The 12,697-nt window shown below is 34.1% G+C and overlaps 1 protein-coding gene across 29 annotated transcripts in view; it reads right to left on the bottom strand.

Annotated features, from left to right (window-relative positions):
• LOC130902297 (coiled-coil domain-containing protein CG32809) overlaps positions 1 to 12,697 on the bottom strand; it is a 373,790-nt gene that overhangs the window by 233,784 nt on the left and 127,309 nt on the right. For 22 of the 29 annotated variants that reach the window (XM_057814300.1, XM_057814298.1, XM_057814290.1 and 19 more), the window contains 4 exons: positions 10,975 to 10,998; positions 7,115 to 7,283; positions 4,603 to 4,801; positions 1,890 to 2,076 (listed from right to left, as the gene is read on the bottom strand). In XM_057814300.1, coding sequence (XP_057670283.1) covers positions 1,890 to 2,076; positions 4,603 to 4,801; positions 7,115 to 7,283; positions 10,975 to 10,998 — 579 coding nt within the window. Of the gene's footprint in view, positions 1 to 1,889; positions 2,077 to 4,602; positions 4,802 to 7,114; positions 7,284 to 10,974; positions 11,355 to 12,259; positions 12,536 to 12,697 lie in introns of those variants that run through there. The other 7 variants (XM_057814292.1, XM_057814304.1, XM_057814308.1 and 4 more) reach the window with 4 other exon arrangements.

Genomic DNA, 12,697 nt, shown 5'->3' with positions numbered 1-12,697 from the left:
CGTTCCAGCAGCATTTCGGACACGCAAAACCGCCTATCGACGTCTTTCGGCTTGAATTCATGTGGAACCCAATTTCCTTGCTTTTGAATATATCCAGCTGCTTTTAAACGTTTTCAAATGGCTGTTTAAGTGACTCCCAAAGATTCTGCGAGCTCTTCTTGTGTTTAACAACAATCCTTATCGAGTAATGCTTCCAGTTCTTCATCTTCCAACTTTTTTGGCTGCCCAGGACGTTCATCGTCTTATAAGCCAAAATCATCACTTTTAAATCGTCCAATCCACTTTTGGCACGTTCGCTCAGCTAGAGCATGTTCACCATAAACTTCCACCAAAATACGATAACTTCCGGCAGTATTTTCTCCATATTAAAGTAATGAAGAAGAACCCCCCTCACAAACACTTTTTCAGGATCAAAGTTCGACATATTTGAGTGAAAAAAAAATTATTGTTTTTAACGCTAAAAATGAATGACATATATTGAAAAGTCGTACAATAACAATAGCTTTTCAACGCAGGTTCGGAATATTGAAACGATGTAATATTATACAAGTTACGCCATCTTATCAAACCGCACGAATTAAGTTATAGACCTGCTTAGATAACTATCTATATGCATGTTTTGTTAAAAATACTAAAAGTAAAAAAACAAGTTCAATTGGCTTGTTTTCCTCCAACCTCAGCTGCTGCTCATCAACATCTTTTTCGGGTATATTAACAAGTTCAAGTGTAACTTGGTTATCAGCTAAACCCTACAGACTGGGGTTGGTCAACAATACGTTAGAACCAGTTCATACTTCACTCTCACCACACACAATTCTTTGCAACTGCAAAAAGGGATGCGCTAAATGTGGTTGCTAAAGTCTGACTGTTATCTGGCATGTACACCTTGTCAAGGCTCTAATATTGAATCACCAACAGTGAAGGATCCGTTTGATTCCAACGAGGCGACAAGAAGAAGAACAATTTGAAAGTTACGACTCGGACGATTGAATTTCATAATTTGTTTTTCAATTTAAATCGCTTTTATCTTTTCAATCTCTGCTAATTTCCATTATTTTGCAATAATTTCAAATTAAAAATGATCGCAACAGACCCGTGGAATAGGCCTTCTGGGGAAACCACCATCATTATATCTCGGAAACGGTGACTCGTAGAAAAAAAAGTATTGATTCGTTTTTTGTAGATAATTTTATGATCTACAAGTTTTGTGATATTTTTATTATAAAACTTACCTTTTTGTTTAAAATTACGGGAAACTCGAAAATTTTCCACACTTGGTAATGATGGGGAACTAATTTTTTAAATTTGAAAAGCGAGATCTCATAAAAGTTACAACTGTAAGTCATGATAGGTATTCTTCTAATTCATTCTGTCGAAAAAGTGAATAATATGAAATCTTCCACATTATGGAATCGGTTACCAATGATAAAGAGTAGCTATAAAAGAAGTTGATGACAACACAAAATATTCAAAAACTTTTTGTGAAGCGTCAGTCTGTGGGCTATATACCAAAAAAGTTCAGGATACTAACGGCCATGTAACCACATTTTCATGCGAAGCTTCAGATGAACAATATCTATCTATTTGAATTTAGACGATGTGGAAGATGGTGGGCGCTTTATTGTTGTATTTTTGCGAGATCGAACAAATTAGTTTCATACCGATATCATAGGTATTACGCTCAATATATTGGATGCCATACCATCAACGCTGTTCCGAAACTTCGTTTGTTCGAAGTGAGCACCTCGCACTTTTACACACTTACAGAATCTACGAAGGATATTTTTTTATACTTGGAAGAGCATTCCAAGATTCTGTTTTATAGCGTGACGACGGAAGTTTATTCTATCGATCATAAATATCTGTTAAGGTAATACAATTAAACTAACCTTGCTTTTATGGATGTGTTGATGCTGGTACTCCGAGTCGAACTCTGGTTCTGAAAAATAACTGGGATCCTCAAAATGTCCAACTCCACCGGCGATTCCAATACCAGCCATCGGAAGTCCGCCGGTAACATCAGCAGACTCAAATAGTCGTAATACCGATCTATCTCGAATTTCGCGAAGGTGTGATCTGAAATATAAATAAATAAGTCAATGGATGGATTCTCCTCATTAGAGAATATTGTTTCGATTACATTTATTCAGTAATCTGCTCTAGGACGATAAACGATTGTTATGGTAAAATCTTTGTGACCATATCCACTATGGGTCCACTATATCCATATAAAAAATTGTTTTCTCGGGAGTTATGCCTGAGTATATTATTGACATCAGCCTCGATAAACTTACGTTTAAGCTGTAACCTTGTATATTGTACTAAAAGAAGTGTACTTTCAAGAAGATTGTCTAAAACAATTTTGACCTGTCTGACTGGTCTAAAATTGGTTGTATTCTAGGTAAAGGTCATTTATCCATAATGGTTTTTTCAATTAATTGTCTCAATTCTATACAGAGCTTCTATGCTTTTTTATGAGCTGTTCATTTTTTTTGGGATAAGCAATACTGGACTATTATAATCTGGGATTTTTGGGATAGAAATTAAACCGATGATACATGATGCGTCCAACGTTTAGGCCAACATTCGTGTTCCAACGTGCGGCTGAACATCGAAAGGAACCCTATCGATATCTTTAATGTCCATGTTTCCATGCCGTACACAACATCGGTTTAAATTTAATGAATGCCTGTCTAGCGTGTTCAATGCGGCATTTAATTTCTTGCCGAGGGTCCCATTTTTCATTTATAGTTATCCCTAGATATTTAAACGTCTTCGTTTGCTCGAGAGGCGTGTTATCTATATGCAGTTGGGCACTTTTTAGCCATATTATTTATTTTATCTAATAATAATGGCATCTCGAGTACGTCGTGAGCATTGCTGTATCGTCCGCATAGCGAATATTATTCAGCGGGTGTCCATTAACTTTAACGCCATAATAAGAGTCCTCAAGAGCCTCAACAAAGACATTCTCTACATAGAGGTTGAACAGCATAGGAGACAAAATACACCCCTCTTAAAACTTTGCAGTCTGTGTAAATTATATGATTCAGCTTAATCCGTGCTTTCTAGTTCCAGTAGAGGTTTTGAATAATTACTGCTGTCGATGTTGACGCTTTGCAGCGTTTTTATCATAGTGTTGTGCTTGACGGTATCAAACGCCAACTCGTAGTCGATGAATGTGTAAGCGTCTTTTCGTTGGTCATTGCAGTTTTGAACGAGGGTATTTAAGCATAAAACTGCTTCGCGTGTGCCCATACCGCTTTTGAAACCAAACTGAGTCAGTCCACTTAGTTCTTCTAACTTTCTGAACATCCTTGTGTGAAGGATAAGGAGGAATAGCTTGAGCATATGACTCAATGAACTAACCAGTCGATGATCTTTGCATTTTACCGCTTTTGATGTCTTAGGAATCATTATAAAAGTTGAGAAGAGCCATTCGTTTGGAATGTGACCTGTGCTATAGATGTCGTTGAAAAGGTTTACCAATATGTCGATGTTAAATTATTCGAACAGCTTTATAGCCTCGGTGGGAATATCATCTGGTCCAGTAGCTTCATCCAGCTTTGCTACTTTTATGGCGTGATCTACTTCACTTTGGATAATGGGAGGGCCGGATAAGTTTTCGGTGGGTAAGCTTATGCTAGGATGCTTTGGTCTGCCATCACTGAATACAGATTAATCATTTTGGTTATTTTTTAGGCGGAAAGTTTGATATTTTATGTATACATGCGAGATCTGTTTAACCTTTTTGTGTAGTCCGAAGCTATAGTCCCTCGTTTGTAAGAGTTTTACTTCTTCGCAACGGTCCTTTATCCAGTTTTACTTTGCTATCTAAATTTTTGTTCTTATCATTTGTTGGGTTTCTATGTATTTCTGTTGGGTTTGTTGGGTTTTGTATAGTATACGTTTTTCCATTGAATCAAAATTTCAACCATCATCCACCCATTTTTATTGGTTTTTTTTATATTATTTGTGCGTTAGCCTCATTTATAGCTGTCTTTATTTTTTCACAAGTTCTCTCTATGTCCTGATGATCTTGTTCTATCTTTCTTAGGTTCTCGTTGATATGTCTACTATAAGTTGCTTTAAGATGTTCTCATTAGTTTCCTCGTGTCCATATATTTGTTATTAGCTGTTTTCTTGATCTTTGAATACGAAGTTTTATATTCGCAATCAGTGGATTGTGATCAGACCCAATATCTGCACAGTTCAAAATAACCAATTTACTACAGAAATTATTTCACAAACGATTACTTTTACGTAATGGACTTATTAACTGGCCACCTTATTCTTGCGATCTGTCACCATTAGATTTTTTCTTTGAGGATTTGTCAACATTTTAACGATAATGAAGCAAAAACTTTTTTCTTAAAAACCAACTCATAGCCTGTAGTACTGCAACAATTCTGTGAAAGTTGGACATTTAGATTCCTCCATGTACGCGTTAATTTTATGGGTCTCATATCCCAAATAATTATCTTAGAAATTGTAGAAGCTCATTATCATTAGAAAAACGATTTCTATAATTTTAACAAACACACTTTATAATCAATACCAAGTAATTATAAGGATTTCAATCCCGATTACCATGTTACTTACCTAAGGTCTTCTAGTTCGTAGAACATATCTTTGGAAGAATCGTGGATGTATATTTTGACATTCGGTGAATCCAAATATTCCATAGTGAGCTGTTTCGGAAAAGATCTGACAAATAACGCTTTGACCGTATCAATTGATGTTATTTCGTTCGGTAACAGAGCTCTTTTGGTTTCGTTTCGATATTGGAGGAATACTAAACCTGTAATAGAAATACCATTCAAAAAAATTTAAATATCGTGTAATTATCGAAGTAATTTGATAACCAAATATTTGGTAGAAAGTATGTAGAGAATGACATACTGAAATACATATTTCAGATACATTTTTCTATGCAAATCTTCGTTTTGGAGCTATAGTCATCCACATGTTTCTGAATAATAATCAGTTTTCACATAATTTCTTGATTATTCATTGGAATGCTACAAAATTTTGATATTAGACAACATGTGGCGTATTTTAAGGTTGAAAAAATATAACACGTAGAAATGTTAAACAACGATATTTTATAAGCCTATAACTCGGAAGCTGAATATGTCTGCTACTTCTTGATAGATACGAGATGTGACATCAAGTTGCAGGAATTCAGTAAAAACTCGGTATATGGCAGCAATTTGAATCTGCTCAGCTCAACTCTCCCTACAGTTTTACTTCGAGTTGACAGCACGATGAAAGTGTATTGTGTACACACTTTTCTAAAAAGACTATGCTGGTGGTGCCATGTAAATTGATGACTTACAACACAAGCAAGCTGTCGTTAAATATGGCGAAAAGCACTTGGAAATCTTCTATGAAACATCTGCGAGGATTTGCACTTGTGGAGCTTTTGCACAAAGATAGTGATGGTCACGCCATTTCTAGAGATGAAGCCTTTATATTTCAATTCAATCCTGAAATTTGTGTACAAAATCAGTAAAGGGTGAAAACGGGCGCAAAACGTCTAAACTAAAGCAGATATGTCGTGAGAACAATCTTCATATATAAGTCAGTGGTTTGGGGTGCTAGAACTAGTCTGAATACCACGAGAAACAATCTCTTTAAAGTACAAAGACAGGCTTACATATGTGCTATGAGATAACGCTGAACAGTTGTACTAGAAGTAATTCTAAATCTCCCACCTCTCCAACGTCGCTCATAATGTTCAGAGGAGGAATAAAATGGAAAACTTGTCCTCAAAAATTTATCAAACTTTGACATGCTTCAGGTCAAAATACCAAAAAAGTTTAGCTTCGAAGAAAACTCACCTCAATACTGAGCTATAGAAACAAGTGGGATCCAAACACTATACAAGAAATGAACAAAAATGCTACCAAATAGTACCGGGATTGCTTAAAACTAGCAAATAAAACAATAACAGGAGTATACAGGCGTAGATCTAAACACTCTTAAAGGTTAAACCGCACACTAAGCATTTTTTAAGCAGAACTATATACAATTCAAAATTCAATCTGAAGAAAAATCTATGCGAAAAGGATATCATCGTCCTGTCCGATATCCAACTAAACATTTGAGCTCTAAGCTCCAATGTCATAGGGTGTGGAGGAAAACTAAATAGCCGGCAGACTCTTGAAAGTAGAGGTATAAAAATTCTTCATAGAACCTGAATCCTTTTGTGGTATCAACTACAGAACAATAGAGAGAACATAGGAAAAAAGGTAGATAGGGGTAAACCCAGTTACTAATGCAATCTACAGGGGTTGAGATAGGCAAAGACACTCCTGGGATACTATAACTAGAGACGATCTGCTGAATGTATCCACCAGAGTAAGAGCAACCTTCGAATACTAACACTGTTGCCTCAATGGATACTTGAACTTAGCAGATAACTCAGCCTGCAGATTCTGCTGCGCAGAGAACGAAAGCTCTGTGCACTTACGATCCAAGTTCAGCACGATAATATGTATCTTACACAATCGCTCTTTGGTTGTACAAAGTATTGGTGAAATGAAGACAGTTGAATGATACCACACCAACCTAATTCTTCAAATATTGTCGCTGTGACTTTTTTTTTACAACAAGAATGTTATAAATCTTGTAAGCAACGTTGGAATCGTTTTGAAGAGTTGAATAGGTTCTATTGTAGAAACCGACAATGAAGTTGTGATTTGAAACTTGCTGGTTCTTTCTTGGTTATTTCCAGAAACTGAATTGTCATACCTCATATATCCCAATAATGTATATCTTCTTCAAATATTGTTTGTCACAGTTATACTACATCGCATGAAACCTCATTATTTCAAAATAAAGGGCTATTTTTACGGGTGTTTTATTGTAAGGAAGTGAATGGAGCTTTATTGGAGAAGCATATTCTTCGTTTTGTAATAAATTCTATTCATTATAAGTGAACACGTACAAAATTATTATCATTGAATAGGTTTTTTCAATAAAGTCGAAAAGAGTTAGCGTTTGATGAGTAGTTATATACATAATATAATTATATTTATTATGTTGAGACTAAAACAATTAGGAAGATTGCTAATTGTGTTTTCAGTATTATCATGATAAATTATCTTACCTAGTGGTCTTTCTAAAGTTTTACTTGGGGTTCTAACAACTGGAAGCGAGCTCCTTTGTTTCCCGCCTCTACGAAAACCAGTCGAACTAGTTTCTACTTCTGACATGATCCCAGGATCATCGTCGAACAGCATGGAATTCGTAGGAGGTGGATATCCTCTCGGCTGTCCCTTAAAATGGGAAGATTCAGTTAGCCTTATCCAAAATTCATCAATTATTAATTTTGAAGCAAATACTCGCTTATACAACAGCTAATAGACTTTCATTGGGTACCGTCTCAAGTAAAGTAATTGTCTGTTGTAATTTTATTTGAATAAAAACCAAAATTAGGTCAAAACATCAAAAACAGTGAATATAAAACAAGTCGCAGTATGATAGATTGGAATTAAAATATATTCCATAGATTCTTTTATTTACAGAATAGTCTTTATAAAAAACATGTTTATTTGGTGTTATTCTACGTCTTTTTCAATATTTTTTTTCAATTTCATGTTGAATGAATAAGATAATATAGATATTTAATTAAATATAATTGCTAAAGGATTGTTATAAAATGAAGAAATTCATTGAGTTATAATTTCTTCTTTATCCTCCTCCATATTAACAATAATGTCTGGACTTATATGGTTTCATGTATATTTATTTTATGTTTCATGTATGCATATTATGAACATGTTTGAACAAAGAAATCCTATGAGTTTCATACAATAAAAACCAAATATTTCACTAAAATCTTGTCTGAAGGCTACGTGCTTCACCTCTTCTGGTTTTAAGAACATCAAACGAATATACCGTCAATGTCGATGGACAGTCTGGCAATTGCATTGGAGCTGCTCGATAGTTTTCTTATACAGGGTCATTCACGGGAAACGGATGTTTTTGAAGTGGGTTGTACACGGGTGCTTATTGTGGGAGGGGCACGTAACTGGTATCTAACGTTTCCTTCGTTCATAGCATTTACATTTCAGTCATTGATATGGAGCCGTGGACGCTAGACCAACGGTTGTACGCGTATGACAGTTTTGTGCGAAATGCAAATCCGTAACTGCTGCTCGGCGAGATTTCCGCCGTCGGTTTAATATTCATCATAATGCAAGTGTCCCTTTTCGAAACACAATATTGCGATGGGTAAACAACCTGGTGAATCCATATTGAAGAAAAATCCACCGGGTCACCAACGAGCTGCTAGCACTCCGGAAAACATTGAACGAGTATGGGAAGCCTTTGTTAGAAACCAACGCCTAAATTTAGCAGCACTTCAAATGAGCACAAATACGGTAGGACAAATTCTGCATACAGATCTAAATTTCCATCCTTACAGGATAGCCGTCGTTCAGCAGTTAAAAGAGCAAGATTCCCAGCAGCGATTACAATTTTATCGACATATATGATCACCATTTTTGAAGAAAATGAAAATTTGATTTTCATCTGAATGTACTCAACACGTCACTCAGATTAATGTAGACATGCTGCAAAGAGTTGAGGCCAGTTTCCTTCAAAGGCTACAACAATGTATTGCCCAAAATGGACATCAATTGCCGGACATAATTTTTCGTAAGTGAGTAAGTAACAAATGCTATGATTTAACAAGTATTTCTGTACCAATAAAACTTTTTTAAAGTAAATATTAAATTTTATATGATTATTTTAAAAACATCCTGTTCCCATGAATGACCCTGTAGATACGACAAAATTTTTAATATTCTTCATACAATGAATCAACGGAAAGTGTCCAATGGAAGTATTGTCACTTTGCTTAGTTCGTCTTCGCTTAATGGAAAAACTTTATGAGTCCATTAAGTAAAAATATCTTCGATTGTTTGGAGGCAAATCATGGTTTGATGACTTTGTAAGAAACCTATGATAGATTGTGGTCTAACACAATGAGTTGCCTCGATCTTCATCGCCGGGTGATCAGCTTGTTAATTACCACATATTCCGTTGTTGCTTTCATAACTAGCTTTCACTAAATTTTTCAAGAAATGCTTGAAGGGCTGCCCTGCTTTTTAATGACATGATATTTTTAAATTGAGGTTATGAATTGAAGTTATTAGGTTATGCATAATGAGCTGAGCATGTACGAAAGTAAATGTGAGATTTCATTCAATAAGGAAGACACATTTAGATCACAAAAATATTATTTAGCACTATATGTTCCAACACACTACATTTTGATGTTATATATAAGTAAATCATAAAGAAATAATTAGTATATTTGAAAAATTTGCTTTGAAATCTGAATATATTAGATGACATTTCTGCTTGTACATAGAAATTTTCGGTTTTTGATCAGACTTTTTCTAAGAATCAATACAAAAGTGATGAAATTGTTTTACCAAATATTAACAAACTTTTTAATTGAAACCTTCATTATAATTTTCTTAAAAATGATCATAAAATACAGTCGTAAGGAACTTGACTTCTACCAGTTCCTCAGGGAATATATCATAGATACTAAACAGTACCAACTCCTTTATTTACAGGGATTTGTGAAATGTTCAGTGTTTACATAGATATAGACACTTTTTATTATCCTCATAACATCCTCCCGGCTATACATATGGTAAAAGTATGTAAAGTTACTCATAATTTACTTTATAGGAATTCCCAGTTTTTCAAATCATATATACAGAGTGTAACAAATAATCTTGAAGATTTGATTTTTTGAATAATTTATTTAAAAGTCATTAGCATTTATTGAAAGAAATATTTTTTCTTTCAACCAGACGAAACCCTTTCAAGCTTCATTTTCCTTTGGAGAAATTTGCAGCTTCCTTGAAGTTAAATTGTCCAAAGATTTGACAATTTTTTGAAAACAAAGGAAATTTTCAAAGGTTTGTTTCTATTGACGTTACTTTCCACACTGTAAAAAAATTACATTTTCAAATCTACACTAACCGGCTCCGAGTACTAATTATTTCACAAACCAATTCAACATTTTGATATTCTTTTTCGAGTTTTGTTGAATGAACAATTGAGATTGATGCAAATTCATTTCAATGATTGATGTGAAAATTCTTTTCTTTCAGTCTTAAAACTAATAACGTCGATTATTGTTTTGAAACATTTAAATCACTCATTAACAAACTAAAATTCTATAAGATAATCATGGAAACAAGTTTTTGTTGCCTTCCTATAGTAAAATCTACTTAGCAGGTACAAATATGCATGCCAAACATTTCCATTGAAAGAACGAACAGAGTATCTACTAACAAGATTTAATGTCGTCCAAACCTATTAAGAAAAGACGTCCACGACGAAAATAGTTTTTTTAGTTTGCATGGTGTTAGTTCAAAGACTTTAGACACCCCATAGCATTGAAAAATCACCGAAATATATAAGAGTAATGAAAGTATAGAAAACAAAAACCACACTTTGCAACATAATTCAGATTGCTCTAAAGTACATTTCTTCTTTTCCCATTTACCAGTCACTATTTTTCCAGGAACTGTAACTACCTCAATCTACCAGTTAAATGTCATAATTAAGCATGATCTGCTCAAAGAATAAATATCCTGACTACTAGTTTTGAAAAAAACAAATTGAGATGCTGCCTGTCAGTATTCAATATAAAACAATATAATTCAATTCCCCAAAAAATTGTGCTCAAGGTACCAGATTTATAATGATCCTACGTAATACGTACCATTGCAATTGGAAAATATGAAGGTTGAAGAAAGAATTTATTGGCAATGCAACAAATACGTCCAACGTGAATTAATATTTTTGTTGTCTGTTTTTACACTGGTTGAAAAGTAATAATTTTATTTCAGGTTTTCGCGCAAATTTATATTGATTTCATTTGATGTATATTTAATGATATTTTCTATCATATCTACAAACGAAACAACATTTAATTACCTTTCTAGCCCTTGTTGAACTCATCTGGTCAGCAGCGTGTAACATAATTTTCAAATTAACTGGTTGATTTTCCTTCAACGGAAAAGTTGTTTCCGACAATTTAACTAAAGTTCGCGAACCGACTAAGCTATAATTCATCGGAGAAGTCGTATCAGAGGATTCTTTTTTGTGATAGATTGTATCTGAGCTCCCCCAACGCTCTAGATTTTTCTTTTTCAGAAGCGGGATAGAACGTGAGATCATTTCTAATTGTGGTGGAAGAGATATTATGCTGTTGGCAGACATGTTGTTGGATATTTCAACTTCTTACTTAATAAACTATTTAATTGTAGCTGATATATATATTAATAATGATGATCTCTTGATTTATTCAGGATTATCTAGAAATTTTTTAATCAATCTGTTAGCCTTGCGTTACCTCACATGGTGATTATATTTTTTTAGTAATATATCATCAATTTTTTTCAAAAAGATGAATTCTTCGAAACACAAATGGGATAGCAAGAAAAACAGTTGGTTTTATAGGGTATTAATCAAGCAACTCGTGTAATTATACCGTATGTAAATACAAGAACATCAACGATAACATCATATTCCAAAATTGGGGCAGCCAGTTTAAAGAAAAAAACTTAATTGCGAATAGTGATAGATAAGTCCGCACTTTTCGGAAAAAAACTTCCAAATTACAAACTCGTAGAAAACGAATATAGTATAAAATAAAACGAATACCAAATACGAAGAAAAGATATTTGTAAGGAAAATATAAAATAAAAGAGAAGTTAAAATCATTTGAATTACGAGAACTGGATTGGTTTGACCGAATGAAGGCAGAAGTCAAGAGGTAGACCAAAGAAACAATAGATAGAATACGTTAAGGTTGCAGCACAAAAAAGACACTTCGAATGAAAAGAGATGAAACTCAAAAAGCAGGATTAACATAAATGAATAGAATATTAATTACCTGATATCATTAGGCAATTAGGGAATTAATGACATAAACAATATTCTTAGACTGTCACACTCAAATTCATGAAACGAAAAAATGATACTAGATTCAGATATCATTGAAAAGTAGTCATCAATTCACGTTTTTTCTATGTAGGCTTCAGAAATAACGTGTAAATAATTTATTTTTGGAAAAAGTTGCCCAAAGGAAGTTTCGCTGACAGAAATCTATTCAGACCTCCGTCACTTGATCTCGAAATTTTGGTATGAAACACCTAGATACTTATTTTGACAGTGACATTTTGGGTGCAAATTTGAATAAACTCAAATTAGGTACAACCTGCATGTTCTCAGGCTCAGAATGTAACGTTTTAGGCTCCAACTTTCTATTCTAAAACAATCAAGTATGTATTTGCGGTGGTTTGTCCACTTTATATAATAAGAAATCACTGTATCCTACTCCTTGTGAGAATTCACATCACGAATTTAACCGTTTACACTACCACAGCGCTGACATAATCAAGCCTCGCCGATACTTGCTTTCAACAATAGCAGAAGGGTAAAAAGGGTCACGAACACAGTTCACTCTTAATCGCAAGTTGTATAAACCCAAAAGCCGGACACAGACTGCATTAATTAACTAGAAATAAAAGGGAACCAGCTACTAAATTGTTGATTGAGACTGACCGGTCACAATAATTTTAATGGTTGAAAGTCTTAATTGGTGATGAGGTCATTCTGTTTCCGTACTCTTATGTGTTATTTAATAGCTTTATAA

Source organism: Diorhabda carinulata, chromosome X (assembly GCF_026250575.1).
Source record: "Diorhabda carinulata isolate Delta chromosome X, icDioCari1.1, whole genome shotgun sequence".
NCBI lineage: Eukaryota > Metazoa > Arthropoda > Insecta > Coleoptera > Chrysomelidae > Diorhabda > Diorhabda carinulata.
The sequence above is the reverse complement of the archived record's forward strand: the minus strand, read 5'-3'. Positions and strand labels throughout refer to the sequence as shown.